General features: G+C 37.9%; 1 protein-coding gene across 3 annotated transcripts in view; it reads right to left on the bottom strand.

Annotated features, from left to right (window-relative positions):
* Nucleotides 1–21800, bottom strand: part of PEX3 (peroxisomal biogenesis factor 3) — a 32928-nt gene extending 11128 nt beyond the window's left edge. For all 3 annotated transcript variants that reach the window (XR_003910520.1, XR_003910519.1, XM_029943782.1), the window contains exons 1-9: nucleotides 21513–21800; nucleotides 15681–15812; nucleotides 11255–11336; nucleotides 5069–5112; nucleotides 4399–4523; nucleotides 3836–3902; nucleotides 3674–3728; nucleotides 2958–3126; nucleotides 295–365 (exon numbers count right to left, since the gene is read on the bottom strand). Coding sequence is in view for 1 of the 3 variants with exons in the window: in XM_029943782.1 (XP_029799642.1) it covers nucleotides 295–365; nucleotides 2958–3126; nucleotides 3674–3728; nucleotides 3836–3902; nucleotides 4399–4523; nucleotides 5069–5112; nucleotides 11255–11336; nucleotides 15681–15812; nucleotides 21513–21585 (818 nt within the window). In the remaining 2 variants the exon portion in view is untranslated. The remainder of the gene's footprint in view (nucleotides 1–294; nucleotides 366–2957; nucleotides 3127–3673; nucleotides 3729–3835; nucleotides 3903–4398; nucleotides 4524–5068; nucleotides 5113–11254; nucleotides 11337–15680; nucleotides 15813–21512) is intronic.
* Nucleotides 21801–21865: the final 65 nt, after the last annotated feature.

Raw genomic sequence — 21865 nt, 5'->3', positions numbered from 1 at the left:
TCCAAAATATAAATGCTAACTATCTTCCAGTCCCTCAACTAGTATTTCAGATTCTCTAGGTTAAGGAAGTAGATGAGGAAGGCCTGGGCATCTTGAAAAAAATCCACTTTTCTCATTACCTTAATAAGAGAATCATGAGTTTAGGTAGGAACTCATACCTAAATGCACAGGAATAGATTCAAAATGTAATTTTAACAAGAAACCATGTTGCATATGTTGTTTAGGAAAAACTAAAGAATGACCGTAAGTACATTCAAATAGAAACACGTTTTCTGTTACATATAGTATACATACCTTTCCAACATGTCTCTAGTTTCACTGAGTAGTTTAATAGTGGTAACATCTCTAGGAGAAAGCCCACATGCCTGTGAAATTAAAATGCCACACTTTAGGGTTTCAAATATTAGTACAAGTATGATAACAGTAATCATATTAAGAAACCCCAAGAATTCAGGAAATCTAAAAGTCTATGTTCTATCAACAATCAAGACATGTTAAACAAACAAAAAAACTATAAAAGTTCATGTGTACAGGTAAGTACTGTTTAAAACATGAGTTAGCATCTTAGTTATTGTAAATAATGTTGCAAATTATCTTTTCAAATTAGTGTTTTTATTTTCTTTGGGTAAATACCCAAAGTATTACTTGCTAATACAATATTTCTATATATGCACACAATGGAATATTACACAGCCATAAAAAGATGAGACTGTGCCACTTGAGACAGCACAGGTGGACATAGAGGGTATTATGTTAAGTGAAATAAGTCAGACTAAGAAGGATAAATACCGTATGATTTCCCTCATATGTGGAATATAAAAAAAATGAATAAAAAGCAGAATCAGACCTTTATAGAAAATAAACTGATATAAACTGAGATCAAACTAATGGTTGCCAGAGGGGAGGGTGTAGAGGGGTTGGGCAAGATGGGTGAAGGACAGTGGGAGATATGGGCTTCCAGATATGGAATAAGTAGTTATTCCATAAGTAGGTCACAGGAACAAAAAGCACAGCATAAAGAATATAGTCAATGATGCTCTCATAGGGATATCTGGGGACAGAAGATAGTTACACGATGGTGATCACAACATAATGTGTAAATTCATGGAATCACTATGTTGTACATGTGAAACTAATGTAACAGTGTGTGCCAACTATACTAAAAAAATGAATCAAAGTAAAATTATATTTTGTGAGATCCTTGTTTATGCAGACCCTCTTGAACACATTTCTAGAATATATTTACAAAAAAAAAAAAAAGATTGTCTTTTGAGGTTGCAGACGCCCGGGATATTTTTTTTCTTTTATTGGTAAAACATGTGATCAAAATGTATATCTTTTTTCATCAAGTCTAGTCTAGTCTGGACCTTTGTGTGCCCTTTTGATCTAAAGTTTCAGGGTTTATTTCAGAGCAGGTAAGATCTGGTCTGTTCTTTTGAATCACTTTTTTTTTTAGTTCCAATTGTTGAATTTTAAAAATTGCAAACTGTTTTCTCATTCCAATTTAATACTCTCCAGTTTTAATACTCTCATTGCATCTCCTTGAGATTCTAATTTGTAAGTAAGTTTTCTCCTGTTTCTTTCATTAATTCTGTTCTACCCATTGTTTGTTCAGTTTAGCCTCTATCCTGTAGGTCACAGAGTCCCCTTAAATGGCAACAGCCTTTATTTGGCCAACTCATGAAGGGAGGGTCTCTGAACACCCAAACAGGTCTACCTTTAGGATTTCTAGGGGAGAGAAAAACAGCAGGCAAGGAAAACCATGGCAATCTTTGTTCTAAGGAGGTCTCTAGATTAAGGCATGGCTTAGGAGCCTCTCCGGTCTGTCAAAAAGATATCCTTCTCTTAATTGTAAAGAACGGGCATAACCCACTTACATATGAAAAAAAATTATTTAAATCTAAGACACACAACCTGCAATCTTTGACATTTTTCTTGTTTGTCTGTTTCCTTTGCATGCAAGCTGGGGAGGGGCAGACGGAGAAGGAGAGAGAGAATCCGGAGCAAGCTCGATGCCCAGCATATATCACGATCTGGGCTGAAAATCAAGAGTCAGATGCTTAACTGACTGAGCCACCCAGGCGCCCCTTTCTTATTCTTAATCAATGAAGATTTAAATCACAACGCCCCAGGGCACACCCGTGTGTAGCAACACCATAAATGACAAGGGTTAGATTAGGCCTTTGATTCTCAACTGGGTGACTAGAGCTTCCGTCAGTCTATTTTGATACTGCCAACGTGAATTTATTTTCAAAAGCAGACTGTGTGATTGTGGTGCCGGCCTGGTTAAGATTTATCTTTGTCTATAAACTGACGTTTGGACTCCTCATCTTGGCGTGCAGAGCTCTTCACGGCCTTGTCCCAGCTGTCAGCTATAACTTCGGCTAATGCATCTCCCATAAATACGGGCTGGCCACATGGACTGAAGGTGTCTCCTGTATTCCCCAGGTGTAATGAACATGTATGTCTTGTTCATATCATATATGATACGGTGTCTATCACATAACTAAGACTCAATAAAAATTTGCTGAATCTGTAAAATTATGTTTCTAAGTAGAAATTACTCATAATTGCTGTTTTCTAAATTAATGAAGTTTTATTTAGGTCAGTGAAATACAGGGCTTTATTTATTTATCTTTTAAAGTTTATTTATTTATTTTGAGAGAGAGAGAGCGGGAGGAGGGGAAGGGTGGAGAGAGGAGAGAGAATCCCAACTAGGCTCTGTGCTGTCAGTACAGGGCCTCATGGGGGCTCAAACCCATGAAACTGTGAGATCATGACCTGAGCTGAATCTAAGAGTTAAACACTTACCTGATGAGCCACCCAGGGGCCCGTAAAATACATGGTTTTAAATCAATTACCTTTCAAGAGCCTCAGAATCCTAAATTTCAAGAAGAGTCAAAAACTTTTAGAAATATAGAGTGTCTGGTTTAGTTAAATGGTGATGAATTACTCACCTGAACTGCTAATGGAGTTTCCTCGTCTGGCATCATGTAGCGGCATAACAAAGATTTGGATCCATCTTCTTTAATCCAAGAAGAGGATTTATGCTGCTCCACCAGGTTTCTGATTTCTTTTAGCTTTTGCTCCAAGCCCAAAAGGGACAAAGAGTGTTTAAGGGAAACACTAGAAAGAGAGAAAAGGGAAATGGGATAAACTGAAACTATAGAACATACCCAGTAAATATCCTTTTCTTAACAGGTTACTCCCTGAGATCCAGTCAAACGGGAAAGCACTGACTGAAATCACTAGAGTAGATGATGAAATCAGCCAGAGTTAAGTGTCAGTATTACAGAGCCACACCAAATCCTGCTGCAGATTTCACAAGAAAACTCCCACTATAATTATAGAGACTACTAAAATAAATGGAAGACAAAAGGCTCAGAGACATATTTTAAAGTAGGTCTTTTATCTCAGAACCAAATATTTCTGGTTTGTTTGGAAGTCAATCAATAAACAATGAAACATTAAAACTTTCCCCTTAGTATCCAAAGACTGACACTAATGAAGAAAGTGGTTCACAATGCAGCGCCCCAGGGCTGTGTCTGGATGAAGTTACAAAGAATTTCACAGACCATCATTTGTCAAATTATCAGCTTCATTAGAACAATTTTAATTTTTCTTTTATTCACCAGAACCAGGAAGGCAGAGAAGCCAAAGCAAAATGCCTTACCTTCCTAAAATCTTCTGTACAGCTTGTTTAATGACACTGATCAATTCTGTCAGGCCTATTAAAAGAAAAACAAACATAAAAGGCTTGTTCACTTTTTGCATTCCTCAAAAATACAAATGAACAAACTAAAATTAGTTTCCAGGTCACAAATAAGAATCTTACCGTCGCCAAGGAGGTGTTGAATACTTGATAAATACTGCTGTTGGACATCTGGAGGAGCAAGAACTGTCTGTACAAATAGAAATAAGGTTAAATCACCCAATATTATTGGTAAATAAATAATATTTTCACTATAATTTGAGCAGAGAGTTTTAGGACCTGGAATGATAGGAAAAATGATATTCTCTAACATAACAAAAAGTCTAGTTTCAAAAATATGAAAAATGATGCTTAAAAGTTTACAATCACATCAAATATAATGATATATATTTTATAGAGGAGCCTGGGCAGCTTAGTCAGTCGAGTGTCCAACTCTTGATGTTGGCTCAAGTCATCATCTCGCTGTCATGGGACAGAGCCCTGCCTTGGGGTTCACTGTGCTGAGTGTGGGGCATGCTTGGGATTCTCTCTCTCCTTCTCTGTCCCTCCCCCTCCAAAATAAATAAATAAACTTTTTTAAAAAGAAAAAATATATTTTATAGAAATCATCAAGATAAGTAATATTCAGTTAAATTTTGAATCTCTTGGGAAAAAGGGCAATATCTATGAAAGTCTACTGAACTCACAGTGCCATTTTTGCCAACTGCTGCATTATCCAGGTAAATGTATCCACCAATTATGTTTAACTGGACCCGGAGAAGAACGACCAGCATACAAGTGCTGTACACCGCCACGATACTTCGGGTGAAACCTTCACAGAGGAAAGGAAACCATTCGGTACTATTATTAAAACAAACAAACGTGTAAAATAACAAGCTCTCCCTATGGTTATTTTTTCACAAGATGACTTTAAAAATATATTTGTAAATGTTGTAAGTACAAAAATATATCAATTCAAAATATTCACAGTCTATTTCCTTATAGCCTGCTTAATATAAATGAGGTACGATCTCTTACAATGGAAGTTTGCACACAACGTCAAAGAAAAGTTACTATCTGGGTGAGAGCAAAACTTCCTTTTACAACATAACAGTGTACCCAACAGTACCTGACGTAGGCATAGGTAGTCTAGGATAGGGCTACACACCGGAACAGCAACACTGGTAATACTACCACCACCGCTAACAGTTACGGAATATTTCCTATAACCAGATATTGGTCAACTTACTTTAGGAGAATTATTTAATATGGATAACGACTCTATGGGGTAACAAAGGGTCATTCACACAATAGACTATAAGTATTCTCCTTTGTAAATATTTAAAAGGTGCTGTCACATAGAGTAGGCAGACTTACTTATTATTTTCAGATCCTCCCATATTTCCAACTTGTTTGAAGGCCTAAAGAAGTAAATCAGAAAATATGAAAATAGTAGTCAGGTAATCTAATAGAAAACTTAGAATTTCAGAGCTTTATATTTAATTGTATTTTATTACAGGATAACCACAGGAAACAAAGTCCACAAAATATACTAAAAGAGCAACTGTAATTCCAGAAACCAATGAGAACAACCATTTTCACTAGGGTATACATCCTTCCGGCCTTCATCTTCCTTCTGAGCATATGCATATATGTATTATGAAGTTATACAGGAAAATCAAGACCAACGTTTATTTCTTTCCCTTATTCACCATCTTACAAATAACGAAGTATGTCAGTAACTCTTCAAAGGTAAATAATGAAGACTTTTTCTGATTTAAAGTATCAGTACTTTAAATATATATTTGATGTTTCAGCCCACTGTAGTTATTATTTTTCTTAATGTTCAAATTGCCCGTCTTTGAGCACTGGGGGTACTAGTCAGGTTGGGTCCTGAACCCTTCTAACATCACCCTATTAGTCTTTGATAGCTTCCTTGCTTATTGACGAGAAAAGCTCTTCTGGGTTCGTCTTGTCCAATTCTTGCTAAGGACCTGAAGCTCATCCATTTCTCCGAGAGTCCTGGTTCCTTACGGCAGAAAATGGCAGTCTGTGACTGGAATCTTCGATTAAGGATATTCATTGCTAGGGCACCTGGGTGGCTCAGCTGGTTAAGTGTTCGACTTTGGCTCTGGTCATGATCTCAGGGTTCATGAGCTCAAGCCTGACAGCAGGCGAGCTCCAGCCCCACTTCAGGTAAGTTGAGCCATGCTTCAGGCTCCGTGCTGAGAGTGCAGAGCCTGCGCGGGGTTCTCTCTCTGTCCTTCTCTCTCACTCACACCTTCTCTCTCTCAAAAATCAAAAAACAGTATATATTCATTGCTACTGGAGTGGTCACTGTTTCTACGCCTTTCTGGTAGATTAAGCTATTAAATATGTATTTATTTACATGTACATATATTCAAAGAGATAAAATATGTCATGACTTCTTACTGATACTTTTTTTAAACGTTATTTATTTATTTTAAGACAGAGAGTGAGTGTTAGAGGGGCAGAGACCAGAGAGACAGAGAGAGTCCAAGCAGGTTCTGTGCTGATAGTGCAGAGCCCGATGTGGGGCTTGAACTCATGAACTGCAAGATCATGACCTAAGCCAAAATCAAGAGTCAGAGGCTTAACTGACTGAGCCACCGTAATGATTCTTCCAATTCAAAATTAGGATAACATTTTAACTACATCTCCTTGATCTTACATCTGTATTTCTTTTTGCCCACACCAGCAATCAGCGAAACCAATGTAATTACTAAGCTTCACCCCTTACTCTATGCACAACAGTCTCAGACTAGCAATTGCAACACTGAAGAGTTTTAAGGGTTTTGTTCACCTGGCATAGTTTCTATCTTTATGGTTAGAACACCAACTACATATTTAGGTGAATTTGATTTATTTTACCATCTCTTTTTAGACATTGCTTTGCAAACCCTAAATATAGTTTTATAAACATGTAAAATATCGACACAGTTCCAAAGTCAAATTTACACAGCACAGTATACTGAAAGAAGTCTGATCCCATTCCCCTTTATTCTCCCCTTCTTCATAGGTGACTATTAAACAATTTTAACTTACCATTGTTTTGCTTTTAAGTTTATTTAGAGAGAGAGCACTGTGCACAAGTGAGGCAAGGGAAGAAACAGGAGAGAGAGAATCTCAAGCAGGCTCCACACTGTCTGCGCAGACCCCAACTTGGGGCTCAAACTCATGAACTGTGAGATCATGACCTGAGCCGAAACCAAGAGCTAGATGTTTAACTGACCAAACCACCCAGGTGCCCCAGCATTGTTTTGCTTTATATAAGCAAATATGCATATATACTCCTATCTGCCCCCTTAGATAACATACTATACACATTTTCCTTTTATATATAATCAAATCCCATCATATCCTGGAAGTCATTCCATGGAAGTACACAAATAACAGACATCTTTTTTTCTCTTTTTTAACCTTGGCATGGTGCTCCGCTGTGGGGAGGTACCACAGAGATGGAATTCAGTGCTTTCCACACCACCTATATGGAAGGGCCAGTTTTATTTTTCTTTCCTACTTCCAATCTAACATAGACTGATACTTTTGTAAATTAGGAGGGAAATAAAATTTAAAAGCCACAAAGACATACACACTACAATCCCACATTCTTTATTATTATATTCAGACATGTTTACATTTCAATAAGAAGTTGAGCTACCATTACAACTGTGGGATATTACTAGCTTCTTATCTTTCTTTGCCACCGAACTGACCTGAGAGCTTCAGTTATCTCCTTCCTAGATGACACAGGTTCAAGACATACGGCATAAATCTTACAAGGTACCGCTGCAACCTTAAGCTAATGTTCAAGCCTTGTGGTGGAATATTTCTTCTGATAAGTTAGAAATTAAACAAAATTCAAAGGTCAGGTATTTTCATGCAAATAAGCCACTTTTTCTTTTGAATGTTACTTCAGAAAAATTTCCAAGTGCTTTTTATAGGAATCCAAATAAAACAACACAAGAAAATGGCAGTTCCAAATATTCACCATAGGAAGCACTTAACTGCAGCAGTTTGTGGTGGGGCAAATTAGGTATGTGTCTTCAAACTGCATTTATTTGGGGTGACTGTGGTGGGACAGGGAAGAGTTTACAGTCACCCAGGACATTTCTTCATGTTGGCATCACCAGCATTACATGTCAAAAGTAGAGTTATAAGGTAAGTTCTGGAGAGCTGCTAGACAGCACGGGGAGTCGTTAATAATGCATTGCGTGCCTGAAATGTGCTAAGGGTAGATCTTTAGTCTTCTGGCTACAAAAAAACCCCAGCAACTAGCTGAGGTGATGGACATGTTAATTAGCTGTGAATGTGGTAACCATTTCATTTTCTTTTTCAATGTTTCTTTTTGAGAGAAAGAGCGAGAGCGAGAGAGAAAGAGTGAGAGCGCGAGAGAGACACAGGTCCCCTTAGAGAAATATTGGGGGATTCAATACTGTACACACTTGCTGAAATATTGCAGGGTTCTGTTCCCTGGGTATCCAACCGTCCTTTTAGTCAGTGAGTTTTGAGTCTGACTACAGGCTCAGCTCTGAAAACTGGGCCAGGGGTTACAGTTGTGGAGAAGGGCCACCTCAGCCCCCTGCTTATCTATTTGCTCTCTTTTTATTATGTAGAAAGCATTACCCTGCTGGCTACTACATCTGTTTAGTCCCTCAAGATGCCATGTTCCATTAACCATATCAATAAGACTAGAGGTTAGGTTCCCTTCGCTGCCTTTTCTTTATTTAAAAAAAATTTTTTTTTAATGTTCATTTATTTCTGAGAGAGACAGAGACAGAGTGAAAATGGGGGAGGGGCAGAAAGACAGGGAGACACAGAATCTGAAGCAGGCTCCAGGCTCTGAGCTGTTAGCACAGAGCCTGACGCAGGATTAGAACCCATGAACAGTGAGATCATGACCTGAGCCGAAGTTGGCCACTTAAGCGACGGAGCCACCCAGGTGCCCCTTCAAATCTTTTTTAAAGATTCCAATTCCAAATCTATGTAGACAGAAGTACTCTTAATGCAATGATTCCTTTCAAGTGAGTTGTCTGATGAAAATCAACCCTAAATGAAGTATGAGACTATTTAATGCCACGAAAACATCTGTTTAAGAATTAAACCAGGGGTATGCAGTGGGTTAAGCATCCGACTTGATCTCGGCTCAGGTCATGATCTCACGATTCCTGAGTTTGAGCCCCACGTCTGGGCTGTGCTGATAGCACAGACGTCATGGGGGTTCTGTCTTTCCCTCTCTGCCCGTCTTTCCCTCTCTGCCCGTCTCTCTCTCTCTCTCTCTCTCTCAAAATAAATTGTAATACCCAAGATTTCTTTATCGTCCCCCAAAACCAGAAACCGCCAGGGAGACCGAGTCACGCATGCAAAAGCAAAGGGCTTTATTACCGGTTTAGGCTCGCCGGGGCCTAAACTCAGGCTCACAGACTTTACTGGCGTGGTGGATCCTTGCTCAGAGCCCCGAACAAAGGGCGGGGTAGGGCTTTTATGGGTTTGGGAAGGGGGGGGTTACAGGAAATTGTGACATAGGCACAGTGATCCAATCATTATTATACAATATTATTGACAGCAGGTTTAACCATTCACATTGCTTAGAGTATTTGTTACTTTTGGCGGGACCCAATCACAACATTTAGAGTATTGACCAATCACAGAGTGGGCCCAGGACCCTCACCTAGGGCGTGACTAGTCTTAGCCTCCATCTTTAGACCTGCCCTTAGAAATGTTAAAGATGTTAGCTGGCCTTTCCTGATTGGGTGTTACAAGGGTGGTCCCTTCTGCCTTGGGCAATGTGTGCCCTTCTGTTGTCTCATGGAGTCAGTTTCAGACCTGCTTCCTTATAAAATAAATAAATAAAAAATAATAAACTTAAAGAAAAAAAGGAATTAAACCAATTCTGGGGCTTCTGGATGGCTCAAAAGGTTAAGTATCTGACTCTTGGTTTCAACTCAGATCAAGATCGTACAGTCCTGAGATCAAGCCTGTGCTGGTTAAGATGATCTCCGTCTTTTTCTGCTCCTCCCCAGCTTTTTCTCTCTCTTAAAAGAAAAAAAAACAAGATTCTTTCCTGATGAAACTTCACTGCCATTATCAATCTTCAATAAGAATGCCAAGTGTTGGAAACACTGATGGATGTTTGTCATTTATGAAACTGACAGAATAAAACTATCAAGTCATTTTTTTATTTCTGATTATTATTGTAATTAGTTTAAAGAAAAAGTAATTTGCCTGACAGGTTTGTATAAGACCAGAATTGACTGAAAACTAATACAAAAGCAGTCATAAGATGGGAGGCCTTATTTAAACACTTTTTAAGGGCTCAAGCCCCTGTTTATCCAAATATTTTTCAAATGGACATTTCCCCCCAAAACTGCAAACAGTAACTTCAAATCAAAAGGCCAAGAAAAAATACACTAAGAGGCTTAAATGAGGAAACCGGGAATAAGGAGAACTGTTGCCTATCATAAACTCTTAAAAATTTAAGAAATTCTGTGTACCGAGTAAGAAAAGAGGAATGACATCTCATCTTGAAAGCTGTCTAGGGTTATCCATCCAAGTAAATCCGTTTCTTCTCTAGCCTCCCACATTTTCTCCCCACACTTTGCTTTTACTTTTTACCATAAACTACATACAGTATGGCCTAAATTATGATAATTTATGTCATATACTCCTTTCTTTGGATGACAAAGTCTTGAAAAGAAATCTTATCTTAATTATCCAGAATCCTCTAAAACATAGGGAACACAGGGTCTTGCAGAAAACAAGAAAGAAGAATACTACTATATTTATTGTGTCTGTTATTATGTTGCTTTTATAAAAGTGCTATTTGTGTATTTCATTTGTGTTACTTCCCCATTAAGACCAAAACTTAAGGCAATTAAAACCGATTTCTCTGGGGTACCTGGGTGGCTCAGTCAATTAAACATCTGACTCCTGATCTCGGCTCAGGTCATGACCCACAGCACAGAGCCTGTTTGGGATTCTCTCTCTCCCTCTTTCTATCCTTCCGCCACTTGTGCACGCACCCCTCCCCGCCTCAAAATAAGTGCTTTGTGCTCAGTGAACTGTCACAGTAAGGTAACTTATTATTATTGTATGCTCGTGTTATATTTGCACTTCATTTTGTTAATAATATAAAATGTAAATTCATATGACTTGTTCAAAATGTATGTCCACATGCTTTACCTATTATACTGTCAACTCTTTAAGAAGCTTCACAACATCTGGTTCAGGAACACATTCCATAAGCACCCAATAATTAAATTTCCGAGTAAGGCCAAAGTGGTATAAGATATATTTAAATGAAAACCAAAATACACAGAATATTGTTGACCTAAATACTTTGTGCACCAAGGTAGAACAAAAATAAATGGACAAGATAGGAAGAATTCAATGGCAGCTACTAAATATTTTTCTCAAAAAGTCTACATATTATGAGCTTTAATTAGAAAAATAAGGAGACAAAGATGTTTTAAAAATATTTTAGTGCATTCTATAGATTTAAGTGCCCTGTATAAACAGAAACTGATGTTAACTTGCACTTACCTGTTTTTCAGCAGAGCCGTGAGGCTCTCGGAATTGAGCTGCTGCATTAAGGCCTCTTTCAGTGTTGGAAGCATGGACAGCACTGCAACGCAAACAGGAGACAAAACAGGTTGCAGGGGTGGGACTGCCTTCCTGAGAAATGCACACTGTTTTAGGCTATATGATAGGACTAGCGAGGGCTGGGAGGGAATGTCTAGGCTAGAGTTTAATTATTATTTTTAATAATAAAAACTGATTATATACTAATAAATCACCTATCTGCTTATGTTACGTGAACAGAATTCCATATATATCATAATCACAGCAATGTAAACAATACACATACAAGGAAGTATGGAAAGAATTATTCTGAGATGTTAACAGTGGTCATCTGTGGGCCACGGATTATTAATCATCATCTTTTTTTGCTTCTTTTCTGTACTCTCCAAATGTTTTTCTACAATGAATTTACTTCTAATATAATAAAATGATCAAAAATATTTTTATCTTTAGCTATACTTTTTATGGCATATTTTATTTCTAATAATAGAAGAGTTTATTTATTAAATATTGCAAAGCAATAAGTGCTAATTATAACTGAGACAAAAGTGTTATCAGGCTGGGAATTAAGAGGGGCTGGGTTGTAGTTCTGGTTTTGCCAATGGTTATTGCCTGTAACTCCCAAGAAGTTACGTGAAGATAAAATAAGACACAGTACTCCATGGAAAAAGACTGCAAGTAATGTATACAAGCTTATTTATGGCTCTATGTATGATATAAGAAATGCTGAAGAAATGCACATATACAAGTTAAAAGTTAATTTCTAACTCTAAATAAGTAGTAATAAAGTGAAAAAAATATCAAGAGATCACAAATACCACATTCTAAACGGGAAAATTTGTGTATGGTTTTTATTTCTTGACTAGGTAAGACATGTTAATTATAAAATACATATTATTTTTTCTCTAGAAAATTTAGCTTTTAGCCTACTCTACACATTTATTTCAGTGCCGCACTATGTAGCTTCAGCACAGCTCCTCAAGTTGTGTGATTCAATCACCTAAGTCAGTGAGGCCGTTAACTAAAGTCACAGCTCAGAACCAACATAAAAGGTGGCTTATCTCTAGTGGACTTGATAGATACACCTAGCCCAAATGCAAAATGCTACCCTACCAAGAAAAATCAAGGCTAGACTCCTACATTCAGAAAATGGAGTTAGTATGGGATTAGTTTAAAGATTATGTGGTAAAACAACATGATTTAAGAGGAGTCTCTTCAACAATTCTCCTGATAAGAGCCTTTTACTTTCCCTTTAAGCCTATTCAATTCTTCTCTTCCAGGCATTTTTTTTAAACAGCAAACAAATATATTTCTGTATCTAGTTGAATACAGCATTCATATCTTTCTTTAGCCATCTGGTCTCCATGATAAACACCCCCCAGTCCAACCACAAATCACAAGACAACCCTTCGCCAGTTATGACTCTATGTGACCTTGAGGAAGTTATTTAATCTCTCAGTGCCTCAGTGTTTTCTGTAAACCACGGATAACATTGGATCTACCTTACAGAACTGTTGTAAGGACTGACTGAGACAAACAAAGGATATAGAACAGTACTTCTTTGCACATGAGAATGCTAAGTATTAGCTCTTATTATTATCCTTAGTTGGCCTCTTCTGACACATTCCAGTTTGTATATGCTTAGCATGAGAGAGTCAGAAATGGACCTGCACACTGACTACTCCAGAGCATACATACTGTAACTATCTTGACCTGAACCATGATTTTGTTACTGTAGTCTAAGATTAATTTAGTATTTCTAGAAGTCCTATCAGACTGTTTATAACAAAGCTTATGCTCAACTAGAATTTCCAACCCTTACTCATGTATCTTGCTTGCAAGCAAACTTAGATAATTTTGTTATCTGTACAACAGACTTTCAAGGCAGAACAATTAATTTATCCCATTCTAGCACTGTGTCATGTATAAATTTCATAAGCATTGCTCCTAAATCTTTAGTAAAATCATGAAGAAGAGAAAGCCACTGGGAAGAACACTGAAGCACTTTATTAGATACTATCTTCCAAGTTTGAGGCCAACTTTTTGGGTGAAAAAAACCAGCTGTATTTACCTGAAAGCACTAAGCTTTTCTAGAATATATATTATGTCTTACCAAAAGGATAGAAACTTAATCATGTGATTTGCAACCCCCTTATCAATGCATACCAGAAAGCTAATTTGGAAACCTTTTCAGTGAACCTATATTTGGCTCCTATCCTATTTTAGGTTTTTAATTACCTATATGCAGCTATTTATTCATCTGAGGGTTGTGACAGTCATGGAAATGTGCCACCGAATCCAAACCTGCCAGACAACGAGTGCTCCATGGAGATACTGACACAGACCCATTCCTGTAGGTTTGTCTCACAGTGAACGTTGGCTTGAGGACCCCCCACTGGCCTGCCAAAACCTTCTTGAAACTGTGCTGTAGACTGAGACTTTTGTTACCTCATCTTCCTTCCTTCTCGCTACCCTATGACCCACCAATTGCACTGTTAGGAATTTACCCAAGGGATACAGGAGGGCTGATGCATAGGGGCACATGTACCCCAATGTTTAAAGCAGCACTTTCAACAATGGTCAAACTACGGAAAGAGCCTAAATGTTTATCAACTGACAAGTGGATAAAGAAGATGTGGTTTATATACACAATGGAATATTACTTGGCAATGAGAAAGAATGAAATCTGGCCATTTGCAACAACATGAATGGAACTGGAGGGTATTATGCTAAGTGAAATAAGTCAGAGAAAGACAGACACAATATGTGTTCACTCATATGTGGATCTTGGGAAACTTAACAGAAGAACATGAAGAAGGGAATGGGGGAAAAAGTTACAGAGAGGGAGGGAGGGAGGCAAACCATAAGAGACTCTTAAATACTGAAAACAAACAGAGAGTTGTTGGGGGGTATGTGAGAGGGGGGAAATGGGTGATAGGCACTGAGGAGGGCACTTGTCAGGATGAGCACTGGGTGTTGTGTGAAAACCAATTTGACAATAAATTATATTTTTAAAAAGTAGGTAAGTAAATAAATAAATGTAAGAGAAAAACAAAAGAAAGAAAGACCTGCACTATGATCTAAAAACTTTCCTTGTTTCCTTCTGCCTCTCTTCTTTATCCTTCACAGCTGTTTCCCCTAAGACATCTCTTGTCCATCTAATCCCATCTTAGCACCAGTTTCCCAGAGGACCCAAACTGGCACAAGGGTCCATGTCAAATTGAAATATATTTTGAGATTCCAGACTGCCTTATTCAATTTAAAGAATTATGTAATTTTTAAAAGCACCAAGCACTTTATATGCATTATTTCATCACATTTTACAAAACATTAATGAAGTGGGTTTTATGAAGATCATTTTACAGAAAAGAGAACTGAGATTTAGATTTGCCCAAAGACACTGATACTACAAAGGAAAACTGAGAACCGAACTCACTGTGCTCCATCTGAGTTGTTATCACACAAAGTGTTTATGAACTCAGGAAAAGAATTCTACTTTCAAAAGTAAACAAAGATAGCCTACCTTTATAAATTCCCTCTAAATCAGCTGTTCTTGAAAGAAGTATTAGAGAAAAAGTTTGAAACAATAAAAAAGAAAGAGGTTTGACAAGGATTTAAGAACTAATTCTTGAAGGGTTATACCAGTTAGAACACCTATTCTCTTCAAATGTGGGCACTTGACTGTGTTAGGCGTTCTCCCAGTAGGCTTCCAGGTTAAATTATTACCATCGATTCGTGCTGATCAGTATGTACTAATCACAGGTCTGTAGTTGTCTACTATGCATGTAACACACTTGGAACTCTTTCCTCCGGCAGAGGAGGCCCAACGAACTCAGGCCCATCTCGTAGCCTCACTTCCCACAGTTGTTCCGTTGCTCATTCTGCTCCAGCTAGAACGTGCCAAGCTTGTTTTCCACCATAGCATTTTGCTCCCTCCATTGTATCATTTTTCTCAAGGAGGCCTGACTCTCCTGATTGCCGTTTCTTAAGGAACATCCCCACCTCTCACACACCTTTATTCCCCTTATAGGAGCCATCACTACCTGAAGTTATTTATTTATTATCGTTTGTTACTCTTGCTAGCATATAAATTCCAAAGGTCAGGGATTTTTTTTTTTTATTGTTCACCTTCTGTTTTCCCAGTACTGCGTATCCCAAGTATTTCTTGAATAAATAAGTAAAATCAATGGACATTTACTTTATATTGTATTCATTTATATTGATTTTTAAAATCACTTTAAATGATGTATTTCAGTTAAATCATATAAATATTTGATATATGTATCATTCTTCTTTTGCCTTTCCCACTATCTTGGTCCTGGAGGCATGCAAATTAATAGAAATCATCAAGGAACTTCACACATGTATAAGTATTTCTTTGCCTTACCTGTCATATTGCAAGTTCTCTGGTTACTTTCAAAATGGTACTGTCGTCGCGCTTGAGCAATGTATTCTGCAGCCTCTCTTTCTTGTATTTCTCTGATTTTCTTCTGTCCATATTTTCCCAGGATATATACTCCTAAAAATTTTTTTAAAATAAGCAAATGTAATCTAATTAGAGTATTGAAAATTCCAAATAGTATTTTTAACCTGCTTCATTGCTATGCAGTTTATAGCAAGAAAAACTAAAAATCACAATGTTTAAAAACCTAAGTTAAAGAACTTGTAAAAGAATTGTGACCTAAATAGAAGGAAAAGGAGATTGGCATTTTAACAGCCAATGGTGGGCTGACAGCCAATAGGAAATAGGCCTAAAGAAACAGAAAGGAACTAAATGTATAAATCTAGCAATGCCTTTAATACTGAACTGGAGATATTTTAAGTGTCCAGCAGAAGGGGATTGTTTAAATAAATTATAGTCTATCTATACAATAATCTTATGAAATCTTATGTAGCTATTAAAAACCACTAAATAGTTAATAACTCAAGGAAATATTCATATTGCATTGTTAGACTTATAAAATAAGATCCTGGATGTTTCCCTTTTTAACATAAGTAGATACACAGAAAAATGGATGGGTTTTAACATACAATAAACAATGATCACTGTTGAATAGTGGGATAGCAGCTGACCTTTTTCTTCTAGTTGCTTCTTTGTATTTTCCATATTTTCTTCAGTCAACATATTTTTTTAAAACTTAAGATAAACTACTTATTCATTGGTTTGTTTATTTATTTATTTTAAGATAAAAGTTTTAAAAGAATTCAAGAAAGGTAGGTTGTCAGGCAGGCATCTAGAAGAACTAGTAACTTCAGCGTGGAAAAAGGAGAGGGAAGAAGATACAGAAATTCCTAACTTACACACTACAGGATAAAAATATGGGTGGGATCACGAGGCCTATAATTTTGTTGAGCACATTTCAGCACAGACTGTACGACATAAATTTGCACCTTTTGTTTTGTGCCCCAGGGGCAGTTAAGTGTTCCAAATGTGAATGTGAAGACTCCAGAGTGGTTAGTTAGCATTTGACCAAAAGTCACACTCCAAGGTTTAAGTACTTCAACTAACTTTTATCTAGCATAAAGAATATCAGAAATGGATTGTCATAGATTAAATTAGTGGTGTTTAAGATACTGGATTAGCTAAAGCTATTTTAGTAATACTCATTTGAGGAAGAATATACGAATCTAGAAAGTCCTTCTTTCTTAGGAATGGTTTAGCATTGAATCTTCAATTGCTAGTTAGGAGGATGCTTCTTAGTCAAAGAAGTTATCCAAATGTCAAAGTTGTTAACCAAACGGCCAACAGAATTCTACAACTGGAAGAGTGCTGCATTTGCTTCAGGCTAATCTTCTATGCATGGTTCTGTTGCAGTACCCACAGAAGACACTGGAACTTCAGTATGCTCATAAAACGTAGGTATGATACTATTTTATTTATACTGGCTAATAGACTTTTTTATGTGTGTCAGAATTTGTTTCATTATAACTTGGCAACAAATTTTAATCCTCACCTATCTCCCACCGTCTGTGGCCCGCAATATCTGCCAAAAAAGAACCTAAGAGCTTTGCAGGACCTAAGGCCGCAATATCTGCCAAAAAAGAACCTAAGAGCTTTGCAGGACCTAAATCATTGGTTTGGTCTATTTGTCCTGAGGCAGGATGGGACAGCCCTTCAAGAACTGCAAAGCAAGCACGCAGCCTGAAATACAGTCACTAATATAAGCATTACAGACAAACTGATAACATATATATTTTTAAAAATAATAGTTCAGTAAAAGGTATATCCTGCAAATAATTAGAAATAAAGTAGGACTGTTAGGTTCATATGCAAATAAATATATTATGTTTCAAGAGCAAATAAATGTCATTTAAGTGGCTTCCTACCTACCTTTCTTGTAATCGTTTCCCAATAAACGGACGACAGTGCCATAATACAAACAGAATGAAGAAACTGACTTATGTTTCACAAAGTAACTTTTTGACAGGCAATTCTTAGGTAACAGCTACTTCTCAATGAATTGCTTGTATTTTATTCGTACAACAGATTATGCCTAAAGTTATGTGTAAAATGATTATTATTTCTCAAATAATAATAACAAAGTAAAATGAAACACTGCAGTGATGACCTTTGTGTATCTAAGAATTTTCTGGAATAACAGTAAATGACTAGTAGATGTGCTTTTCTGGGAGAAACTGGGAGAAAACTGCTTCCATTAGATTCTCAACAGAGTCTGATATAATTTTTCAGAACTATTTGCCATATTTGTTTGATAAATGTGGTATATCCTAACTAAAGCTAAAAGAAAATCACACCCTTCCCTCCCCAATTCATATGCTGAAGTCCCCTTACTTCAGAATGTGACCTTATTTGGAGATAAGGTCTTTATAGAGGTAATCAAGTTAAAAGAAGGTCATTAGGGTGGGCTCTAATCCAACAGGACTGATATTCTGATAAGAGGAAATTTGGACACAGACACGTGTAGAAGGAAGATGATGTAAAGACAGAGATGGCCATCTACAAATCAAGGAGAAGGGCCTGTAAAAGATCCTTCTCTTACAGCCCTCCGCAGAAACAAATCCCGCCAACACACTGATCTTGGATTTCTGGTCTCCAGAACTATGAGACAACACATTTCTGTTCCTTAAGCCTCTCGGTTTGTGGTACTTAGTTATGCCAACACTAGCAAACAAATACATGGAATTAGGATAAAATGACACAACTCATTATTTTTTTTGAGTTAGAGTTGAAGTCAGTTCCCATACATGGTAAATTTAGCCAGGCTCTCATTACTAAAATTAATATATTGATTTTTTCTTTCCTCAGAAAATAAAAACGAAGACCGAGAATTCATTTGCTCAAATATGGGGCTCAGGATCATCTATATACTTGACGGGTTGCCTAAATCTGATCTGAAGACAGTAGATATTGATGGTTGTGGCACCAGCTAGGTAGGTAATTTTGAGCAAGACTTTTCCTCTCAATTTTTTCATCCATAAAATGAAAGACTGGGTTTATAAGGGGTTTTTTAAAAAAAATTTCTTCTGTGCTATGACTTTATGAATAATGAAAACATTCATGAAATACCTCAAAAATAAGTATAAAATGTTTTGAGGTTTCCTTTCAAAACACTGCTGGTAAAGCAAAATATCTTCTAGTCTTTCCACTTCAAAAATTCAGTTTTGGGGTGCCTGGGTGTCTGAGTCCGTTAAGTGTCTGACTCTTGATTTTGGCTCAGGTCACGATCTCACCATTTGTGAGATCAGGCCTGGATATGGGCTCTGTGCTGACAATGTGGATCCTGCTTAGGATTCTCTCTCTCTCTCTCTCTCTCACTCGCTCTCCCTCCATCCCTCTCTCTCTCTGCTCCTCTCCTGCTCATGCTTGCTCTTTCTTTCTCTTTGAAAACAAATACGCTTAAAAAAATAACTACTCTTGTCATACTCACTGAATAGAAGAGTTTAGCACAGTGCCCACTGGGCACCCAGCAAACGGTAGCTATTACTATTAAAAATCTGTAACTCTTGTATTTCCAATCATATTACCTTCAAAACTACAGGCACTTGATAACTATTTCTTAGATTAACTGAAATGTAACATGTAGAACCTTTCCCTTGAAGATAAAACACTAGGATTATTTTCTCTTTCTGTCTCTGTGGACTATTTCTTTTCCTTTTTCATTTCTCTTAATCTGTAATTACAAAGCTCTCAACAGATTTTTGAGAAAGTCTATAACTACTCTTAAGTATACTCTTTAGCTTCCCCTAGCATTATGGCTACTCTACCCTTAGGTTATTCCAGAAATCTGAAGGGGTATGCTATTCTGAGATTGCTAAAGAGATTATTTTCCTTCCTTCTACAGTGCCAAAAGTATTTTGTTTATACTTCTTCCATCATACATGTCTTTAACTTCTACAAATAAAATAGATTCAGTAATCTGAGCATAATGGAAATATGCAGACAGTCCATGAATTATGAAAATTTCAACTTTGTGATGATATGAAAGTGATACACATTCAGTAGAATCCATACTTTGAATTTTGATCTTTTCCTGGGCTAGCAGACATGTGGTACAATACTCTCTGGTGAGGCTGGGTGGCAGTGAGCCCTGCTCCCAGTCACCCATTCGATCACTAAGAGTAAACAACTCTTACAATCATTCTGTACTCATTCACCCATTCTTTCCTTCACTTTCAGTACAGTATTCAATGAATTACATGAGATACTAACACTTCATTATTAAACACACTTTTGCCCAACTGTCGTCTAAAGTAAGTATTCTTTAGATAGACTAGGATAAGCTATGACATTAGGTAGGTTAGCTCTATTAATCTACTTTTGACTTGTGATATTTTCAGCTAATGAGTTTATTGAGTCATAACCCCATTGTAAGTTGAGGGAGATCTATACGTTAGATGTTAGTGGCTGAAGATACTGGAAAATATACTTTATTGGTAAAGGATTTCTCAAAGAATACTGTAAAAATTTACCTAAAAATTTACTGATTTGTGATAGACCTCAGAGATGAGGAAAAGATTCTCCATGCCATCGAGACAATTTCAAACCTTCAAGAACGAACATATCTGAATTACTGATGTCAAAGGTATTGTTAATATAAAATTGGGGGCGATAGAATATAATCTAATAGTAAGAGAGAAACACCCAAATTGTTTAGAAAACTACTGTTCTTGTTTTTTAAGTACTTCTGGGACCAAAACATGTAATTAGTGATAACTGCTCAAAAAAAAAAATCAAATTCTAAAAATTCCCTCTTAACATTCTTACATTTCCTTCTCCTACATCTCACATGGCCTTTTATTCTCTCCTTCGAATCCATGCATATTATGACATAACTCATATGGGGCAAAAAGCTCTCAAGGTTGTCTTACCTGTTTCTAAATCACCTCTCAGCCTGTGCAACTCAGTTACACCAGCTGGATGGGCACCCATCCTAACCCTGAGGATCCCCCGGGGGAAGAAGGCACACCATTTCCCAAACATGTTCCTATTGCATAATTTGTATTCTAAAGCAGAAACAGAACTAAAACACTGATTTATGTTTGTCTAGTATATATCTTCCAGTTCTTTAGAATAACTGCAGTTTTCAAAAATTAAAATTAACTTAAAATTTTTTTTTTATTATTGAGAGAGAGAGAGAGCCCAGGCACAAAAGCTGGGGAGAGGGGCAGAGGGTGGGGGCGGGGGAGAGAGGAGGGGAGAAAGGGGGAGAGAGGGAGAGAGAAAGGGGAGAGAGAGGGAGAGGGAGAGGGAGGGAGAGAGAATCCCAAGCAGGCTCCAGGCTCACTGACTAAGGTGCCCAGGCGCCCCTAACTTTAAACAACACTCAAGGGCAGGCTTTAGGTAACTCTCCTAGTACATTATGAAACTTCTGCGAAGGATGAAAGCCAAACAAAGCACCGAGAGTGCCAACGAGAAACGAAGAATCTTCACAGGGAAACAATATATGTGTTCGTAAGAGAACAATGATCTTGCAACAGAACGTAATTGTGGTGGGTTCTCCCCAGGTCCATGGTTAGGAAGGACAGGAGAGAAAACAGCGTAAGGGGCAGCGTCAGGGCAAAAGACACAAATCCCACAACCACAGAGACGTGAAAACTCTTAAGGGTTAGTCACCCGGCTCTCCGTCCCCGTCGACCGGCGAGGGGAAGCCCCTCCACGTATCCGGGACTATGGTCGCCCGGCCTCTATTTTCGAAGACAGTCACCTCTCTTCCGCCCCCTTCTCCCAATGTCCCTTTCCGAGGACGCTGTCACCCACCTCCGAGCACTGTGCCTAGGAAGATGCATTTCTTTTTGTGACGTTTTAGAAAATTCCACATAGATCTCAGCATCTTCAGACCCTGAAGGTGCGGGCTGCCTAGGGGCGGCGGGGGTGGGGGGCTGTCCGCCAGGAAACCGTTTCCTCTTCACTTGGCCCCAACGACCAGGCAGCACCGCCGTGGTGCCGCTCGGTGCTCTTCAGAAATCACAAACGCGACTTTCCGCAGAGCTTGTCACCGGGGCGGGGAGGGGGCGTGGACTCCGGGCGAGCAGCTGCGCTTTCTGTTGCTGCCGCCGCGCCGCGGTCCCCGCTCACTGGTCCGGGCCACCCGGGTCCGTCCGGAATTCGCT

Source organism: Suricata suricatta, chromosome 7, assembly GCF_006229205.1.
Source record: "Suricata suricatta isolate VVHF042 chromosome 7, meerkat_22Aug2017_6uvM2_HiC, whole genome shotgun sequence".
Taxonomy (NCBI): domain Eukaryota; kingdom Metazoa; phylum Chordata; class Mammalia; order Carnivora; family Herpestidae; genus Suricata; species Suricata suricatta.
Note: the sequence above shows the minus strand (reverse complement) of the source record. Positions and strands in the feature narration are given on the sequence as shown.